Source organism: Tursiops truncatus, chromosome 9 (genome assembly GCF_011762595.2).
Source record: "Tursiops truncatus isolate mTurTru1 chromosome 9, mTurTru1.mat.Y, whole genome shotgun sequence".
Lineage (NCBI taxonomy): Eukaryota > Metazoa > Chordata > Mammalia > Artiodactyla > Delphinidae > Tursiops > Tursiops truncatus.
The window spans coordinates 49,695,119-49,716,306 of NC_047042.1; the positions used below are offsets into that span (position 1 = coordinate 49,695,119).

Below are 21,188 nucleotides of genomic sequence, written 5' to 3' on the forward strand. Positions count from 1 at the left end.
TCAACTATATTTCAATTAAAAAAAGGAAGGGTGCTCTGAGAAGGATCTGACCAAGAATAATATCAAAGAATTCTACAGGGCTTCCCTGGTGACACAGTGGTTGAGAGTCCGCCTGCTGATGCAGGGGACACGGGTTCGTGCCCCAGTCCGGGAAGATCCCACATGCCGCAGAGCGGCTGGTCCCGTGAGCTATGGCCGCTGAGCCTGTGCGTCTGGAGCCTGTGCTCCACAACGGGAGAGGCCACAGCACTGAGAGACCCGCATACAGCAAAAAAAAAAGAATTCTACATACCTCTGGTTTGAGCCTATGATAGCGATGTGTTCCAGCCTACCACAAAGTTAAGTAGAACTTTGAAGCCAGGGCCTGTATATGATGGTGGCAGTGTTGTTACAATGACTGAGAATAGGTTACCCAGGATTATCAAGTATGGGAGTCAGGCACCGCCAGATATTCATAAGAGATCTTACTGTAAGGGGAATGCAAGAAAAACCTTCATTTACCAAAGGTTACTTCTTCCCCACGCAAAGAATATTTTGATTCCTGTTAAATAATGATCAAGACAAGTATGATTGAAATGTAACCAGAGAAAAACTCCTTGTTTACTATGTATCTTGTTTCTTTCAGGCCGCTTTTTCGTGGAAGTTCAGATGTCGATCAGCTAGGAAAAATCTTGGAGTAAGTATTAACTGTAATTTTACATCTGTGTCTGTAACATTAAAACATTACAGTGACCTTCCTCTGACGTTTATGTAATATGTTTATCTCTTGTCTTTCCTACCCCAAGCTGCTGCTGCTGCAGACAATGTTACTGTTTGTGTGGTGAGTGGGGACATGGTAGACGTCTGCTGTTTTGTGCAGAGCCCATCATGCCTTGTGGCCTGATTGCTCTGCTCTGGAAGCTTTTATGTTGCTCGTGTGGATCTTTTGACAGCTGCCCTTTCTCTGCTTGGCTGAGCTCCAGTTCTTTAAGTTCAGCTGTGTTATCTGCTTGGGGTCATTTCAGATGCTTCCACTCAGAGGTGGGGCGCTCAATGACCAGGTAACCCATCCTTACCCACTGGGCTTCCTGTCCCCATTGAGTATCCTGTAGTCATCCAGGTTGGTTTTACATTGTTTTGTTTTGTCTTCCTGGACAAAGGATGGTATGCTACAAATCCATTTTTCTTTGGAACACTGAAAAAGGAGATAAGGATCCTAGGTTTCAATCCTACGCCTGTGGCTAAATAACTGTGCAGTCTTGAAAAAGTCATTTAAAACACCGGGTAGAAGACTTACACAGTGCCTGGTACATAGTAAATGCTTTTAAAAAAATGTTAGCTATTATTATAATTCATCATTAATCGTTTAACCTTTTTGTTCCTTAACTTCTTCGCCTGAGAAATGAAACTTTAAGGCTTTCTTGTGCTCGAATTCTTTGGTTCCAGTTGTCTGTGACATAGCTCCTTGATGATTTTCAGAGTTCCATTAGCGTACATGTTTGTGCATGTGAGAGTATGGACGCTTTCGTGTGTCTAGAATGGGAAGAAGAGGCTTTTCTTCTCACAGAGCATGCAGTACAGCAACCTTTGGGGATCTATGTTGTTGCCAAGCCCCATCAGGATTCGGGTGGAGTAGGAAGAAAGTGGGAGTTCTAGAACCAAAAATAGCCCTGATCATTGCTCTGTACCATTTTATAGGCATCTAGTAATTTTTATGATATTTGCAGCCTGTAAAAGTGATGAAAAGTCCCCCTAAAGAAAAGCATTATATTTTAACACTATTTTCTCATGTTTAACTGCTTAAAACAGTCGGAATAAACCCGGAACCTGAGTTTGTTCTTTCAGTGACTGGAAGCAGCTCCAATAGGCTTCTGTTAGTGCCAGAGTCACTGCTGAGTCAGAACCCAGTGGCTTTAAGGCCTGAAAAACATTCGCTAGTTTTATTGTCTGGGGGCTTCCTGGGTCCAGGGCAGCTGCCACGACGGCTGCTCCTGCCACTGCTACTGTCCGCTCTGTAAGATGGATGAACTCAGGACCAAACTTGCACATTACTCTCTGCTTCTGGGTGTCACGTTCTTTGATCATTCAATGATGAACTCCCATCTGTTCTTCCCTATCCCTGTTGAATGTATTTTGTGTGCATGTGATTGTGAAGAGGGAACTGTGAAAGTCAGGCATACCAGTGACTCTCTTGTTAAAAGTAAGAACAGTCTTGACTGAAACCAGCTTGCCAGACACTGACGTCCTTCACCTGCTTTTCCTTACTGACTCCACCTGGGCGTTCTGTCCACCTCTAACACCGACGTCTTCAATCATGTTAACGCTGCTGGTGCCCCTTAGTACGTGAAGCCAGTGGGACGGACCAGAAGGAACCTTTGACGAACACGTTTGACTTGCTTCCAAGGGAAAGCCATTTCCACTTTTGGCAAAGGCCTAAGATCCCAGGTTGCCAGCAGAAAAGAAGCCATAAAGTTTGATATGTTTTGTGCCTTTAGATTTTACTTCTTGGTTTCTGGCATTGTTTCATTGAAATTATATTCTGTTTCCTCTGAATGTATTTGTTGCTTTGGCAGAGAGAAGAGGGACAATGCTGCACCCTAGTGTCACGTCTGAAGTACTTGAAAAATGATTTCTGTCTCAGCCACCACTGCCATTTATAGGTTTTGTGCTTTGTCAGTGTTTCCAGTACAAATGTCAACTTTTAAGGCTTATATTCGGCTTTGTCCAAATATTGAAATTTGATGCAAGCCCTTTTTAATGGACCTATCAGAATTTCACAACACTCATATATAGGCCATAAATGTTCACACTAGATATTAAACTGAATATTTTTTAAAAGAAAGCCATATTCCCATTCTCTTAAGGGGAAAACTGTTTCTGTGTTTTGGAAGATTTATACTTTCAAAGAACAGTAAGTACTTTGAAAGTGAAACTGAATGCTTTTAGCCTGTGACATTTTAGAGCATTTTTAAGAGCAGAGTCATAGTTGAATGGAAACAAAATACTGGATTTGGAATACGTTTGCTCCAGGCTCTGGGCTGAACTATGTGTGAAGTTGGCAGTTCATTTTATTCCTCATCCTCAGTTTCCCCATCTATATAATGGAAATAATAATACCTGACCTACATGTCTCAGGAGGTGGTAGATTTAAGAACACTTTTATAAGTTATTTATATAAACAGGTATGTATATGTATGTATGTATACATCACACATATACATACAGGGACACTGTTTTTCTGAGAGCTTTTGGCATTCAACTGCCCACATTGCCAGATTTAACTCAATATAAATATATTCAAAACTTCAAATAAAAAAGATTTTAAACTTGTACTAAGAGTTGTTATAATCGATTTCTAGGTGACTGGTGATAATATGCAAAAATATTGATATAAAAATGGCTAAAAGGCCAAAAATGACTGAAAGACAATTTTTTAAAGTTATTTAGTAAGCATTCTCCTGTTCTTCCTCTGTCTGTCCCATTCTATCTAAACACACACATTTTTTTTTAAATAATAAATGGTAATGTTTTTGTTTTCCTCTTTTTATTCTTATTCTAGATCTTGCTGTTAAACAAATTAGTATGTTGCTCAAGTTGTCATTTCCATTCATCTGTTCCATAAACATGTCCATCAGTCTGTTTTTATCTACCTCAATAACCTGGCTCTCCCCACATGTCTGACAGAGGTAGGATTACTATGTCTTTCCCCAGACACCCCGTGATAGGTGTCTGCTCTTCCCAGGTGAGGTCTGTTACCTGGGCTCTGTTGAGGTGAGGGAAGGGGAAGAAAGCCCTACAGAGATCTTGTGACATTTACCACCACGTGTTCCTGCACCCTGGAGGACTTGTTCAGGAGGACATCCCCTGGGTCTTAGTCCCAGTGAGTGCAGGCCAAGAAGACGACAGTGCAGGCCAGCACCTTTTCTAACTGTAGTCAAAGGAGTTTTGCTCAGTATTTGAATAGTCATATAGTCTGTCCACTAAACAGCCTGTGCTGTTTTCATATCACTTGATGCTCTCTCTACCTTTCTGATCCCAGGATGGTTTTCAGGGGGAACATAAATGATACTGTTTTTATTAATTGTTTGCTCACTTTGTAATAGCATAAAATAGTTATATAAAATATTTAAATTATGGAAGTTAAATTTGATATTAAATTATAAAATGGTATTGCATAATATAGGACTACCATACCTTTTAGCCTCATTTTTTTGGTCTGGTTCTGATTTATGTAATTACTGTGTGAGGAATTATTCTTCAACCAAAAATGCAACCAAATTTATGTGTAAACAAATCATGTTAGATGAGTATCATAAAGGCATGTCAGTACAGGAGTGTTCGATCAGAGCACGAAAAGCACTCCTGGGCATAAAGGAAAATATGATATGCCCGTGCGGGTCTCCTTTGAATATATAGGTCCTGCTCTGTCAGTATTTCAGGGCTTATTGGTAATACAATAGTTTCCAGTTCTGCATGCTCTCTTACATTTTGTGTCTTCCGCCAAAGTAATCTCTTATCTCTTCCCAGTGGTTTTTACAGTTCTCCTGTGAGATTACCCTATTGCAGCACCTGATTACCCTGCCATGATCACCGTATTGCAGTAGGACAGAGAGAAATGGGAGTCCTGCCGGTCATACAAGTGATGAACTCCTGAGGCTCTGTGTCCCCCATGCCTGCCCCTTAGGCTTTACCTTCTTCTAGAATTGGTGGAAAAATCGCTTCAGCACAGCAGCTAATGCTTACATTCACCTGTGGTTCTTTTGTAGTGTAATTGGACTCCCGGGAGAAGAGGACTGGCCTAGAGATGTTGCCCTCCCCAGGCAGGCTTTTCACTCAAAATCTCCTCAACCAATTGAGAAGTTTGTAACAGATATTGATGAACAAGGCAAAGACCTACTTCTGGTAAGTTCACATGATGCAGAGTTGGTCTGCACTGTGCTCGTGAGAGACTTGCCGTGTCCATACTGGGCACTGGGCACAGTGTCAGTTCATCATCATGTGCCACAACCACACGGGGCAGAGGCCACAGTCTCTCTGCAGCTTTCATTTCCAGCCCTATAGCAGCTAGTGGCTTTTGATTCTGCAGTGTCTTCAGGTCCTATAGAAAGAGAAAGAGGGACTTCCCTGGTGGTGCAGTGGTTAAGAATCCGCCTGCCAATGCAGGGGATACGGGTTTGCGCCCTGGTCCGGGAGGATCCCACAGGCCGCAGAGCAACGAAGCCTGTGCACCACAACTACTGAAGCCTGCGCTGTAGAGCTTGTGAGCCACAACTACTGAGCCCGCGTGTTGCAACTACTGATGCCCGCACGCCTAGAGCGCGTGCTCCACAAGAGAAGCCACTGCAATGAGAAGCCCGTGCACCGCAACAAAGAGTAGCCTGCACTCGCCACAACCAGAGAAAGCCCGCGTGCAGCAACGAAGACCCAACGCGGCCAATAAATAAATAAATAAATAAATAAATACTGTGTATCAATAGATGCAGCCAAAATTTGAAAAAAAAAAAAAATGAAAGAGTCTGATCCACACCCCTTCAGTCTGCCATCTTCGAATGTTCTTTTGAATGCAGCCTTAGAATCCTCTGGGTTCGTCTAAACACATGCTTCTTTAGAAGTAAATATTATGTTTCCTTGTTTACACTTTCATGCTACTTTAAGCAGCTTGTTTGGCATTTTAATGTGTCTTTTCTTAAACAGGCACATTTTTAGGAAGATGTTTTTCCAAAGGAACTGGATAGCAATACTCCTTTTAGTTATTGATTTATTTAATAAGTATTGAACGTGCCCTGACATATAAAATACCTCACTGAAAATAAAGACTTCTGTGCCCTGTTTGAGACTCAAACTCATAATACTTGGCTTTGTACATAATTCTTTGTATTTGGAGACCAAACAGTAGGTAGAAGAAAGTACCTATGGGGCTACTCTTGGTGTTTGGAACTCAATGAGTAGTAATGAGTATCCTTTACCAGCTGAATTAACAACCTTTGATATCTAGCCAAGAAAGTGCTCCTAGACTCAGAAGCTTACTCCCATTCTGTCAGTATATTATGAATTTTAGATATAGACCTAAGAGTCTATAGGTCCTAGTAGACATGTTATGTATGCTTCAGCTCTGTGTGGACACAGCCATCGATTGGCATGTTTGCAGAGCCAAGGATTTTCCCACTGAAAGCCCTAACTCCATCGTCAGCTGATGGTGGCTCACTTTCTGATGCTTAGGCAAAAGTTCCCTCCACTGCCAAATTATAGACAAGGACAGCTCTATTCCTCCCCACTGTTGATTTGTAAGATACTCACTAGTGTGGCCTGGAAATGGAAAGCCATCCAGAGTGTAAATGCTCTGTCTCCGTCCTGTGCATCACATGCTCTTAGCAACTCTGCTTTTCTCTGCCCTTTTCTCCACCTCATTGCTTCTTTTCAGTCCTACTGTCTGCTCCCCTAACTTTAGCTGGTCCCTTGTCTATCAGAACTTCAACTAATTCACAGATCCTTTCAGCTCTAATCCCACTGCTAGCATTTGCCCTGTCACTGTTTCCTATATCAGATTCCTACAAGGAGGAACCTGGCTGCCATACCTCACCTTTTTTGCCAAACCGTGATAAGCGTTGCTACCTACGGCCAGGCTGCACTCCTGGCCCAATCAGGTATGCCAGGAGACAGTGAGGACCGTGTGTTATAAAATATAGCCACCATAGGATTTCCTTTTCAGCAGGAACTTTGAATGAAATGTTCCTTTTAGTAGAGGATTCTGGACAGACAGTGACAGTGATGAACAACTTTGGTAGTGAAGTAGCCCAGTCCTTCGGCTAACGGAACATCCAAAGACAACCCAAAAGATCTCCTGGCTCCAACATTATTAGGAATCATCAAGAAGCACTTAAAGTGTAAACATAACAGACAATGCCATGTGTTCATTCAGGGTCCCCCACTAGAGGTGGTGGCTTCCAAAGTCAGACCACACACTAGTGCTAATCTGAAGAAGTAGCAGGAGACAAAAAAGAAAAAGGAGCAAAGAAACCTACTAAAGAGAGAAGGAAGTAGGTAGACAAGGAATGGCAGCAGAGATTAGAAAAAGGAGAGGAATAAAAAGCAGAGCCAGTAACATCATGACCAGGTAAAACTTAAGCATGGAGCATAATATCCACAGGCATGCAGGGAAAGGACAGTCCAAGACCTTAAACCTCAGCAGTCTCTGAAAGCTCTCACTGTTTTATCCTAGAGGGACACAAGCTAGAACTCTAAAGCAGAGAAGGCAGGCCATTTGGTACAAGAGAGGCAGCTGAGATCCCAAAAGTAACTGTTGCCGCTATTGAAAATTTTTTACTAAGGAAGAAAAATAAAGAGTATTTTAGAAAGTTGTTTTATTTAAGAAACAATTAACATTTAAAAGTTTAGCACTTTAAGAGTTATCCTTCATTTTTATCTGAAAAAACAGTTGACTTTATAGAATGCCTCAATCTTTCATGTATGGATGTATTATACATCAACATTTATAAATGCTCTTATGTAGATATATAAGTAGTGTGCAGTAACAAGACGATTCAGGGGAAGAATTATTTTTAGCAGGCAAAACCTACTATCTTTATAAGTTTTGTCGCCTTCATCATGATTAACTTGGGAGTCTGGGTACTTACTCCAAATATGATGCTCTTGCTGAAAAAAGTTTTGGAGTTCTTGCTATCAAACTGCTTTCAGAGCCTGAGGTGCTTTTTTTTTTTTTTTTTTTTTGGTCCTTGTATTAGTCTGTTTTCGATGCATAACAAACAACAACAAAAATCTCACTAGCATACAGCAATAAGCCTTTGTTTCTTGCTCATGTGTCTTCACATTGGCAGAGACGGCTCTTTGAGTCATCTAGAGCAACTCTGCTTCAGCCGGTGGGTCAAGTACTGGTCTTCTCCACGTGTCTCATTCTGGGGCCCAGGCCCTAGGGCCTTTGGCTCCCTGCGACATGTTTTTCTCATCCTAGAAGGTAGGTGCTCCCAGAAGGGCAAGCAGAAACCTACGATGCCCCTGAAGGCCTAGGCTCGGAAGAGATAGCCTGCCATTTCTGTCCACATTCCATTGGCCAAAGGAAGTTACATGGCCAACTTTAATAGAAGAACGAATACTTCTCCCATGGAGAGGGGGAAGGAAAGAAAAGGAATATGTGTCAGAAAATGATCCAGTCCACTGTAGTAGTCAACTCTTGACTAGGTGGTAATTCAAAAGCTCATTTTTTAAGCAGTTATTTGGCAAGCAAATTATATTTTTTTGCAGAAACAATATTATTATGCAAGATTTTAAAATTAGTTCTCAAAATAGCCAATTGTTCTACTGAGGTAGAGCAGTAATAGGGTTCAGCCACCTTTTCTAACAATATTTCTATAGGACAAAATGTATTACAACCTCCAACTTGAGATTCTCACACACACCCCACCTTAGGCTAAAGATTTCTCCTTTTCTCTGCCCTCTTCCCAGACCTAAGCCATCCGTATAGTGTGGGAACAGGGCTTCCTCTCAGATAATCCTCTAGGGACATGTCTCTCTGTCTTGGACATATCTCCACAACTTCTTTTTTCTTTTTCCTATGTCCTGGGAATTAAACTGGCTGCTTCCTTTTCTAATGCCACTACGTAATTTTTTCCTTCTTGGACTCTGGGAAGAGAAAACTCAGGCTCAAGAATTTTGCCCCTGCTTTCCTGTCCTTTGGGAATTCAGCCCTTGTGAAGCTTTTCTCAAGATGTTTATTGCTATTAGAGACAGTAGAACCATTCTACGAACAATCTCCTTCCTCTGCTTGTCGTTTGGGTCTTTGATTTTCAGAAGACACTATGCGCAGGTTGGCGTCCACGGACTAGTAGGGAGCTCAGGATAAATAAGATTTCAGGGGACCCAACAGTTCACCTGAAGTTAAATGTAGAATTTTCTGTTTGTATGTGTTTTTCTAGCTCAGTTGCATTCAGCAGAGTTTTAGAGGAGTCCTAATCCACTGAGGACCTAAGACTGTGAGATACTTAAGCGCAGAAACCCAGATTAAATGGAAGAGGTCTACATAAGCATGATAACGTTAAGTCTAGATTACACAGAGGACTGAAATCAAGAGAAATTTCAGATCCCCAGCCTACTTCAGTAGACACTGCATCACAAGGATGGAGAAGCTGGTATAGCTTCTCTGCTACATGTGAGCTCCTGGGACAGAGGGTGGGGGAAGACATTACTCATCATTAGTGCTTGCCACCTGCTAGGCATGCTGGAGGAGTTGGTGGAAGGAGAGGAGGAGGACTTTTTTTTTTTTTTTTAAAGAAGATGTTGGGGGTAGGAGTTTATTTAGTTATTTATTTTTGCTGTGTTGCGTCTCCGTTTCTGTGCAAGGGCTTTCTCTAGTTGTGGCAAGCGGGGGCCACTCTTCATCACGGTGCATGGGCCTCTCACTGTCGCGGCCTCTCTTGCTGCAGAGCACAGGCTCCAGACGTGCAGGCTCAGTAGTTGTGGCTCACGGGCCTAGTTGCTCCGCGGCATGTGGGATCCTCCCAGACCAGGGCTCGAACCCGTGTCCCCTGCATTAGCAGGCAGATTCTCAACCACTGCGCCACCAGGGAAGCCCCGAGGAGGAGGATTTGAAGAGCGAGATTACCTGGGGTTGGAGTGGAAATGGCACTGAATTAGGGAAACGTTGTGACTGATCATGTATCAACAGCTTGGGAATGCAGATTGCTGCTCCAGAGTTCACCTTTCCCTCCTTTCACCTTCTACGTGCACTTGAGTCAACGCCTGGAATAGAGTTTAGTGACTTGACTTGAATCTGATGGTCCCCTTGTAGGGCTGCTGCTAGCCCATATGGCACCTTGACTTGAATTAGAAGGAAGGCATCTCTTTCTCTGGGTGGCGCAGCCCTGGGGCAGTGGATCAGGATAATTAGGGTCTAGGCTTTAGCCCTTACTTGTTGCCTCCTCCACTGGCCCTGGGTTCAGTAATTATCCTTTACACCTGAACAAGGCAACCCCCTTCCATTCCCTGCTCACTGATAAAATCAGGGTAAAAAATTAGGGTGAAGATTCCGACTATAGCACTAAGTTTGCTAGCATCAGAAAAATCACTACCCTAAATAAAGTTATGTGCATGCTGTAATAATAATATGATAGGGTTGGAGAGAAATCCTGGGTGGGTAACAGTCCACAGGCAACCCAGAAGGTGTTGCCTTTTCCTGAGCAGACATATATGAGTACTGTCTACATTGTATTTAGTGTCCCTTGAAGTAGATATTCATTCTCATTTATAGACACATGTAATACGGGGCAGTGAGTAGATACATAATTATGTGTGGCAATGAATAGACGCATAACTATGTAAGCACATTATTTAAATGGATATGTTTTATGTCAATCTGTTATTTTTTCTCTATCACAGAAGTGCTTGACATTTAATCCAGCCAAAAGAATATCGGCCTACAGTGCCCTGTCTCACCCATACTTCCAGGACCTGGAGAGGTGCAAGGAAAACCTGGATGCCCACCTGCCGCCCAGCCAGAACAGCTCAGAAATGAATACAGCCTGAGCTGCCTTGAGCTGATCATCCGGAGAACCTCCTTGGTAGCTGATGGGTCCCCTGAGTAAGCCCTGCAGAGCTGCTGAGGATCACTGGCTGGAGACCTTCTAGCTGCCATCTTCTGGATGGGCTCTGCTTCTCTGAGGAAACAGCCTCGTTTACTGTTTTGAAATCAATGCAAGAGTGATTGCAGCTTTATGTTCATTCGTTTGTTTGTTTGTCTGTTTGTTTTAAGAACCTGGAAAAATTCCAGAAGAGAAGCTGCTGACCAATTGTGCTGCCATTTCATTTTTCTGATCTTGAATGCTGCCAGTGTGAAGTGAGCAATCCAGACACAGCTGAGTTATGATGTAATCTCTCTGCAGGTGCTGGAGCCTGATTTGGTACTTTTGAGTGAGTGTGTGTGCGTGTGCATGTGTGTGTGCGTGTGTGTGTGTGTGTGTGTGTGTGTGTGTGTGTGATTCTTGATCTCTTAAAAAGTGTTACTTTCTGTAAACAACAAGAATAATGGAATTTTAAAGGCTCAAAGTGACCGCTAAATAACAGGTGTCTGTTGACTAAAGGTGATTCACCAAAATGGGCTTCTCAGATTTAAAGTTGAGCCTATGTCCTTAGCATTTCTTTTCTGGCCCAAAGCAGTAAATTTGCTAATAGTAAAAGGTCCACTATCTAGGTGAAGTTTTATACACACAGCAAAAAGAAAAAAAAAAATTCTACTATCTTTTAAGAAACCTGTTTTTTGAAGCACAAATTCTATTTACTTTTCAAAAAGCTCATTTACTCCTTGTAATTTTAACCTGTATAATGTGCTTTATTGTTTCTTTTGAAAAATACCTGTAAGCTTTTTCCTAACTTGCTATAGATTTAGGGAGTGTACCTCAACTAGGTAAAATCGTCAAAAAATAATAGAGAAAGCCTTTATTTCCTGGTTTGGAATTTATTTTCTTTGTGGGTTTTGTTGTTATTTTGTTTTGGTTTTGATTTTAGGAATTTGTCAGAAACTGTTTCCTGTTTGGGTTTGGAGGATAGTTCTCTCTGACTAGAGACAGGAATGGCATTTAAGTTTTCCCCCACCTATTACACTGTACTTTTTCTACCGTGCACTGCCTCATTTGCAAAGTATCCATCTTATCTATCCGCCAGCGCATCTAGTATGTATTACTACCCTTACATAATTAATAACAGATTGCTTAAGCTGTTCTCATGCACCTCCTACTTTCTTTCTTTCAATGAACCTTTCATAAATAGTTTGATTCAGATTTATGGCTTATGGCTCCAATTCCACAATCCTAACAGAGTCCCATATGTTCTCCCTCTACTGCAATCTTCCTGCCTGGCATTTGGCATTCACGGTTGTTACCTAGGCAATGAGTAGAAGACTGGTTCTTCTCAATCACCAGCAAGTAGACTGCTTTAAAGTGTAACTTAGTGTTTTACAGCTTTATAGAATATATTGTCAGTGTAGTATCTGAGGGAATGTCCTTAACTATTTTTTAGAAATATATATTTACTCTATAAAATTACCTATTCTCCGTCGCCAGGCTGTGCTTGTTTCTAGTGCCTTATGCACATGCCCGCTCTCTGCAGAGCCAGCCTGACGTGGGCATTGTGAACAGCTTTACTTTTCCTCTTGCCATTTTCTCTACAGTACTTTATATTCCATACCATCTCTGCCTTCTGTGTGGTTAGTGCTCAGTCGGCTCTAGTAACCAGAAGACACAGAGATGAAGTATCTTTTGGTAAGTTTAGCTAATTTCGCTTCCTGATTCATGTTTCACGAGCATGCAACAGTTAGACTGTGTTTAGAGTTAGGGTTTTCAAAGAATGGACATTGCTTCCCTCAGAAGAAAACGTGCCAGATGATGTTTATGCACAATCAGGCCTTTCTGAGTTCTCCACAGCTTAATATTGTATACAACTATCTATATATATATATATATATATATATATATATATATATATACACACACACATATATAGTTTAACATTGTTCTAATTCAGTAACTTCAAGAGCAGGAAAATTTTTCTAAAGCAAGATGTGATGAGAAGATGGGCCATAAGAATGTTTTATACTTTCTTCCTTGTGACAACATCGATTATATTTTGTCATCTCTGTAAATGCTTGAGATATAATGAATCCAGAGCATTCAGGTCAAGCGTACTTGCGGTCCCCCTGGATAAATGAGTTCTGCCTTTCCTTCGATCGGGGGTCAGAACACAAAGACCAGGGGCCTAGAAGTTGAATTTTAAAACTCACTGAACTAATCCGTCATGAGCTTTTCAGTTAGTATCCATGGTTAGAGTGAACATAACTTGGGTTTTTGCTTTTGCAAAAGTTTTTCATAAGTTCACTCAAGAAAAATGCAGCTGTTCTAAACTGGAATTTTTCAGCATTCTTCAGCATTTTAAACATGTAGAGAGTTCAACTTTTATTTCTAACATATGCTCCTGATTCGTTTCTTGGTAGTGTTTATAAAGAAAACTTAAAGCACAAACATTTTGACATTAGATACTTGCCAGATTCCCCTCTGAGAGGCAGAAGGAGAGGGCTTTTCAGCCTCTCTGAACTTGTTAAAGAGTCTGTCCCCAGCTCTTCCATCCGGGTGGTGGTTGCACTTGAGTGATTACTCTCATTTTATGTCTTTTACATCCGCCTCACCACTTCTGAAATCCAGATCCCACACAAGCACCCTTTGCCATTAGGGCACTTCGAAGCACAGAGCAGAATACAAGCTTACTGAATACAGCTTATTCTTCTGCTACATATGGTTTCAAACATGTTTGCCAAAAGCTAGGCAGTGGTTAGCTGAAAAGGTCATACTGCCCCAGGGCTATACTGAAGCAGCTTATAGCAAGTAAGAAACAGGATGACAGACTTGAACTCACATTTGAATTTCTTACTAGGACTGGGGCAAGAATATGCCTGATAGTTTCTATATGATATTTAGTTCTAGTGGCCCAAGCTCTGGGAACTGCTGTGCAGGGGTGGAGTTGTAACAACCTGCATTTAAAGAGTCCATTTAGGCATCATAAGCTATCACGTGGCAAAGCTAGTAAGGCCCTAACCTTATAACCTTAAAAACACAATCCCTGAGAGCTTGTCAGAACCCAGTGTGTTGGAGCCTCCCACTTTGTCTCTCCTTTGAAGTAGATGGGAACTCAAGGAGCAAAGAACCTGTTTCCGAAGAAAGCTCCAGGCCATTTCTGCCCTCTGTGTTCTCATGATTTTCTCTCAGGAAACACACTTTGAATGGCAGAATTTTCATTTTGCCCCAGGTGACATACTAAAAATAGTTCAAAATATTCACCTAAGACCAGAATCTCAGCCTTTTAGTTTTAGGTGAAAATGAAAATTTTGGAATGCACAGGATGTTAATATCTTAAATAAAACATGTACCTTTTCTTTTGTTTGTTTTTTGTTTCGGTACGCGGGCCTCTCATTGTTGTGGCCTCTCCCGTTGCGGAGCACAGGCTCCGGACGCGCAGGCTCAGCGGCCATGGCTCACGGGCCCAGCCGCTCTGCGGCATGTGGGATCTTCCCGGACCGGGGCACGAACCCGTATCTCTTGCATCGGCAGGCGGACTCTCAACCACTGCGCCACCAGGGAAGCCCAAACATGTACATTTTAATAGAGAAACTTATGGTCTGACTCCAGAATGTGATACTCTCCATCCTGATGGAAAAAACAAATATTACCAAACTTTTGAATCTTAAATCATGTATTTAAATTACGTTTTTAACTAACTATAGCTGCTTCTCTTAAAAGTGGTACCTGTAAAAGTCAGTAATGGTAATTCTCATTTCTTAATGGAAATTAAATCATGTAAGCTTCCTAATATCATAAACATTAAAATTCTTCTCTCTAAAGAATTACTTCTTTTTTTAAGTGACAACTTTACTGTAATTTTTATGATAAGCACATGAGAGTATCTCACATTTTCCAAAAACAGGCCTGTGTTGCACAGGTGGGTCTAGGAAAGAATAATGTTGAAAGTTAGTAAGCCACTGTAATTACTTGTGTTAGTACAGTTTCTTGGAAAGAAAATATTGAAATATGATAAATTCCTAGATATTGATAGAATTCAAAAGAATGCATAAAGACAAAATGATGTCTTTATAAAAAATAAAGATGTGATTTCTAAATCTTTAAAAACCATGAGACACTAGGCAATGGATAGAGGAAATTCTGGAGAAAATGAAAGTATTCAAAGAAGGATAGTTTCAAAGTTATGTATATTTTGAAGGGTATATATTTTATTAACATGTATTGCAAGAATTTATATTCAAGTCACCTGGCAACTATGAACTTAATATGGGCAAAAACAAATTTTATGGAAAAGTCACTCCAAACAGTTACCATTTCAAAGGTTGAGCTAATCATACTAAACCATCCCTATTCCTTCCTCATTTCATGGAAGGAAGCAGCCATGTGAAGCTACACTTGTTATGCAAGCCTAAAAATGTTTGTTGTAAAAAAAAAATAAATTTTTTAAAGGTGTGTTTCCTATGTCACCAGGATTTTTGAAAACTTGTGAAACCCAAACCATTTATCATGTGCATTCAGTACATTCAGATGTATGATTAGGAAGATAATTACATGTTCCTTCCCCACAGTGGAAAAACTTCTCAAGGCTACCAAAAACCTGTCAAGCAGTGTAAGTCCTCAGATAATTAGTAGTGGTGTTTTCCTCAAAAGCATAAGAAAATAGCATTTTCATTTTTTATCAATGCAATTTTCAACCTGGTTTTGTTACATATCTATATCTCAAGCATTTCTAACTTGTACTTTTTCAGAAAATAAACCAAAAATATTCCTTTGGCCTTTTCCATCTTCTGACCTTTGTTAACAACAAAAAAAGGGAGAAAGAGGAGGGGTCTGATTTTTACATGTTTTTCGCGATTAGTTGTATGTTTTCTTTAATGAAGTGCAAACCAGCTTTTCAAAATGTTTTCTATTTCTTAGCATTCCCAGGGAGTTAATTTAGATAAATGAATGGACTTCCATCAACATATTTATGTTTCCTTGATACTGGTGCTCTGGCCTTGAAGAAGAAAACAAGACTCTCCTGAAAATAAATACAGGTTTTTTCCAAGCATCTGTTTAAATACTATTACAGCAATTTGAACTTAATATGGTAGGAAAGGGAGGCGGATTTTCTTTGAAATGTCTGTTTTAAAATTCACACTGTCCTAAGGGGTGAACTTTCTTGTTTTATTCTAGTATATTCCACAAGGTGGCACTTTGAAGCAGGGTGTGGAATCTGAGCAAGGCTTCTACCTTTATTTTTCTGCACACATTTAACTCTTGCCTAGCGCTTGTTTTTCAGGATGATTAATAATCTTCACAGTGTTCTGTAACTCAGATATTTTAGTTGTTAGCTAAGTTCTGAACAATTGTCTGCAAGTAAATTGTTCTTGAGGATGAATAATACACCTATTTTGATTATTTTAGTGTATAAAGAGAGCCTAGTCATTCATTTGGTCATGAAACATTTTTTGAGGTAACTAATTACCTCACTTTTCTAGGTGCAAAGTTACAAAGATGGACATGCTTATTACTCAAAAGGCAACACTCATCTGTGAAGAGGATAGTTTTGTTAGGAGTGTAAAACTCCTACAGAGGTCCTAGGCAGAATGCCCATAGCCCCTGTCACCTGCTTTCACATTCCCTACCATGGTGGCTGTTAGGCGATTAAATTTAAAAATACTAATTTAAAAAATCAGATGCAGAAACTAAGTAACGCATCAGTTACTATATAGACAAAACTATTATTTCAAAGAATTGCTATGCTGAAACAGAGCCCTAAAATACTAAAAGACCTGGTAATTTTTACACTTGTATAGTCACAAGTGTAAATTCACAAGAAATTGTAATTTTTTTAAATTTTCAGTAAGCATATGAGCTAATAACTTAGTATATCTACATAAGTGTTTGATTTCTCCGCTTGCGAAGTTCTTTGGCAACTTATTATAAATATATATGTACATACACTTTTTTCATACACTTTTGTTTTAATTCACAGATCCGCTCAGAGACCCATTATCTGCCACATGATTTTAGCTAATTTTAGAAGTCATTTTCTTTAACAGTGTCACTGAAATTTAGGAGGAAGGAAATTGTGTTATTTTTTCAGAATTTCCTTAGCACAACCCAACGGAAGGCAGTTTATTCCTTCTGAGTGGCAGAAACTCCCTAGTGCCTGCTTCACTTTCCTCCGGAGTAGCCAGCGGGCAAGTCTCAGTAATTCATACTGAATCAAAATACCGCACACACTGGGGGCTGTCAAATCTTCGGCCTCATCCCTCTGCTTAAAATTCCACTGAAGTATTTAGATTCCAGTTTAAGCCCCTAAGTGGAAGGCCGAATTCAAACCTCGAGTTTGTTATCAGTTGGGCCAGTCTGAACTCTTATCTGCGCGCGTTCAAAATTTCCCTCCCACCGAAAGCCTTTCGGGTGCGTTGCGCCGTCGCCCCGCCCCTTTGGCAGTAGAGTGGCAGTGGGCGGAGCTGGCTGGGACCCGCCCGCCGCTCACCTGTTAGTGCCTGAAATGATGTACAGACCCGGCGGGATACTGTCCGAGGTCCATGTGCCCTGCTGCTGTCTCAGAGGCATCTGTTCTGCAATCTTAGGAAGTAAAATATCCCTAGAAGCAAACAGGTGTCATCTGTGCGTAAATAAGTACAACACAATTCTCCGAGAGTTCGGGTATAAAGAGATGCTGCTCTGTATGAAGCTATCTACCAGGCATCTCTCAAGCTCTAAGCTCAGATTTTTTTTTTTTTTAAGAGAAGATGTATAATTACAGGAAAGATTTTTTATTTTTTTATTTTCTATCATTCTACATATATGATGGCAAAAGATATGCCTGGAAAAGTTTTGTTTGGAAAATTTGTTTATTTTCTGCTTCATCCTCAGTTGGCAAAAGCTCCTAACTCTTTACTTCCTAATTTCTTTCTCTTTTTTTCTTTGTCAAGTAGTTAAAGGTATGTGAGCAAATTATCTCATGTGGGAGGGAGACTTTCCTGTTTAGAGGAACCTTTTGTGTGAATTGTTTTGTCAAACAAGTAACCCCTTCTCTATTTAAGGAGTTTGGACTGTCAAATGTAGGTTTTCTTAAAGGGGACACATAACTGTACATAACTCTATAAAGAATTATGACTATAGCACTAATCAGCAAGCATAAAGCCACAAGTTATATCATTTCTAACTCCCTGTGGTTTCTAGCCAAATCCGTTGAAGTGCTTAGGTTACAGTCCTGAAGAGACCTTTCGTACCCTTACTTGAAAGTTTCTAATATTAAGTTTTATGAAATGCAATAATGTGTATTAGCTAGCAATATTTCTGTGATCACCAGCAACTCCAAATTTGACCTTGAAGTCTCTGGATAATGAAAATAGATCCCAGCAGTAATACACTTCTTGAACACCCCCCCACCAAGTGTATTATGTATCTTTCTTATTTTGATCCTGTGTTTGCAACAAATGTATACGGGAATATTTTAGTTCCTTACTTTGTATTCATTTATTTTCCTATGACCAGTAATAAATATACTAGTTAGTACATGGAATCAGTAGCATCAGCTACTCCTAGGATCAGCACTTAACAAGGTGGGAAATTTCTATTTCAAGTTGTTCTGCATTTGCATAAATTATTTCTATTATTGTTCATGTATATTATTTATTTCTCAATCACACTAGTCCTGTGAAAGTGCAACAGAAGGCAGACCACATTAGGATTTGCATTAAATGCTCATTATCATGGTCTTGATGGAACTAAGAAAATTAAAATTAGACTAAGCCCCCAAATAGCTGCATGCATTTTAATATGATTAGTAGAATTTAAGTCTAGAGAGATAGTGTTTTTATGTCTAGGTGTTTTATCATTATGTAAAGGAATTAAAGCAAAGGACTTTGTAGTTGTTCTTTTGTCAAGTATGCATATACTATAGTGTGAAATACAGCAAAACTTAAAACTGCAGGTAGCAAAGCATCAAATACTGCCTTAATTTAGGAACTCTGCCAGGTGGCCCTCAGAATAGATGCCAGGCAGAGACAGGTGCCTGGGTGGCGCCTCCTCTTATCTGGCCTGGAAAAGAAGCTTCCCCCACACCATCTAGTACCCTTGTAGGTGGTGTGTCCTGTAGTGGGAACAGGTAGCACTGTTGAAAGGAGAGCAGTGTGAGAGGTTTCTGTAGAAGCAGACCTGTCAGCGTGTGCCTTGAGGCTTCCAGAACATGCCAGGTGGAGAAGTCCAAGTTTCCATGCTTCAAGCAACTTGGTTTTGTAGAGAAGCAATCCAGTCTGGTAAGTAAAACAAGGATTGCGTATACAGTAGTCAACAGTGGGGTTTTAACAACAGTCCCCAACACCTCAAAAGCTTGTTGCATTTCTGGTATTTTAAATTTTGATCTGAAGGTTAAATGGCAAGTGTGTTGTAGAAAAGAGCAGTATGTGGCAAGAAAAGCACAATGTCGGTTCCCGTAGAGTGCAGATTAGAACCAGAGGGTTTTATAGGCTTATCATTTCTGAGATGTGTAAAAGCACGTTTTCACTGTAAAATGTATTAATGTTTCTGCATTCCTATAGGGCCTAGTTAAAACTTTATTCTAGATTTCAGCAAGGGTGTCACAGCCAGTGAGCTATTTTTTTGCTTTTTTTTTTTACTTATTTTTATAGTAGAAGATATTTTAAAAGTAGAAGAAAATCTTAATTTGGACATTCGACTTGTTGGTTTCTGTGTTTGAAATCACGGTTCTGGAGATGTAGAGATTGTGCATGTGCATGGCAGATACTAATCTAGGCTGTGTGAACCAGCCCAGGATAACTGATACTCCGCCAGCCTCTGCATCCTTTCCTCCTTTCCTCTGAAGTGCTCTCTGCCCCCTTTCTGGACTGTCCACGTGCTGCTCTCCATCCTCCTCTGCTGTACTTTGGGGTCAGGGACATGATGAGAGATGCTTTAGGCATCCCAGGTATGCCTGTCCAGGCTTGGCCACCACCCCTACTTGACCTCTGGCTGGCCACAGTCATGAAGAGAAGGTTCCTGGTGCTGAGCACAGTGCATGGTCAAGACACCAATCACAAATGCCCTCTAGCATCTTCGTATATGTCTTGATTTTTAAACCAAGTCGTGCTACAGAGCATTCTGTTTTGGCTGTGGTGCAAAGAAAAAGACTAACCAAGAATATAAACCACATTCCAGGCTGCTGTTTTCTATCCATCTACAGGCTATACTTTTACTGTATTTCTTCATACTTGAAATTCATTCTGCTATTTTAATATCAGGGTACAGACTTATAAGGGTGCATGTTCCTTAAAGGTGCAAAATTACTCTCATTCCGTTTGCTTATATTGCTACAGAATGCTCTGTTTTGGTGCTTTGGGTTCAGCAGGTCAAAGAAGCAGTGTGGAAATTGACTGCCTGGAACACAGTCTTACAAGAATGCTGGCAGATGGCTTGGTGTTAGATATTGCTTCTGCTTTTTTCTCTGTACACAAGATTGAGAGTTACCACACTGGTCTGTCAGGTTCACCTGGGTATCCTTCCTCACAGGGTCCATAAACCCTGTGCTCTCCCCAAGTGTGGGTGTGATGCCGCTCTCTGAAAGCAGGGATCTTCCTACATATCCAGATCTTTTACCCCTCAAAGAAAAATGACCTCGTGTGCAGACAGGAGGAAAATGGGAAGAGCCGTCTCACTCTAGCGACCATCCATGTAGAAAGCCCTCCTGAGGCCAAAAAAAAAAAAAAAAAAAGAAAGAAAAGGAAAAAAAAGAAAGCTGACCTGTAAAGTTACCCTCCTCCTAGGGTCCTGAGCTGAGTGATCTTGCTTCCTTACTTATAGGTAGATGAAAATATAGGTCAGTTTACCTAGGCTCTTCCCACCTGAAGAGAAAAATAGAAAAGTAGGTATTTGTGTCACGTGAAATATGTAATCCAAGGACCATCAAAACTTACATTAAATACCCCATTGCTAGCAATCAGTTTTACGAATTAGCTCAAGTAAGTGATGCTTGATGACCTGGGGTTTCCGAGGGCAGAGGTAGCTCTTCTAGCATGCACCTTACTCTTAAGACTTGTTTGGAGAGGGAGAACTACCAGTGGTGACTGTGACAATGGAAAAGGTAACATGTCAGAAAATTCAGAGGGTTATAGGTCAAGAATCCTTTGGAAACTGGATGTCTTACTGGGTGCTAGGATGCAAATTTAGGTGTTTATTGTCAGATAATGGAATTCATTGTTTTTTAAGAATTGGTGTTGAAATGTCATTGTCCAGTTCATTGTTTTCACTTATGCACAAGCTAAATTGAAGCAAAAAGAGAAAATGGTTTGTGTATTTGTCATACCTTTTGTACTTCTTACAATAAAACTGTTGGTAGCAAATAAAAATAATAAAAACAGCAATTTTAACCTGCTTTCTTGGAGATGAATTACTATTCTAGCTATTTTTCTTTTTACTTTAATGTAAAATAAATGTAACTGCAGTGAGTAAAGTAACGTCTAATTCAATAGCAAGTTTTAGCAGAATATGTTTCAAATTCTTGTTTTAAGAGACTCCTTTTCAGGCTTCAGATGTTTAAAAAAAGTAGCAGCTCATTGAACTCAAAAGTTCCATAATAAGTACTTAGTAAGCTCTTAATAGTTGACTGTGGTAAACACTGAAGACCCAAAACATGAATAA

General features: G+C 40.4%; 1 protein-coding gene across 4 annotated transcripts in view; it reads left to right on the forward strand.

Annotated features, from left to right (window-relative positions):
* The window catches only part of CDK6 (cyclin dependent kinase 6), a 229,061-nt gene extending 208,139 nt beyond the window's left edge, over positions 1–20,922 (forward strand). For all 4 annotated transcript variants that reach the window (XM_019927365.3, XM_033863060.2, XM_019927374.3 and 1 more), the window contains exons 6-8: positions 626–676; positions 4,746–4,881; positions 10,369–20,922. In XM_019927365.3, coding sequence (XP_019782924.1) covers positions 626–676; positions 4,746–4,881; positions 10,369–10,515 — 334 coding nt within the window. In that variant the 3' untranslated portion in view covers positions 10,516–20,922. The remainder of the gene's footprint in view (positions 1–625; positions 677–4,745; positions 4,882–10,368) is intronic.
* The last annotated feature ends 266 nt before the right edge of the window (positions 20,923–21,188 follow it).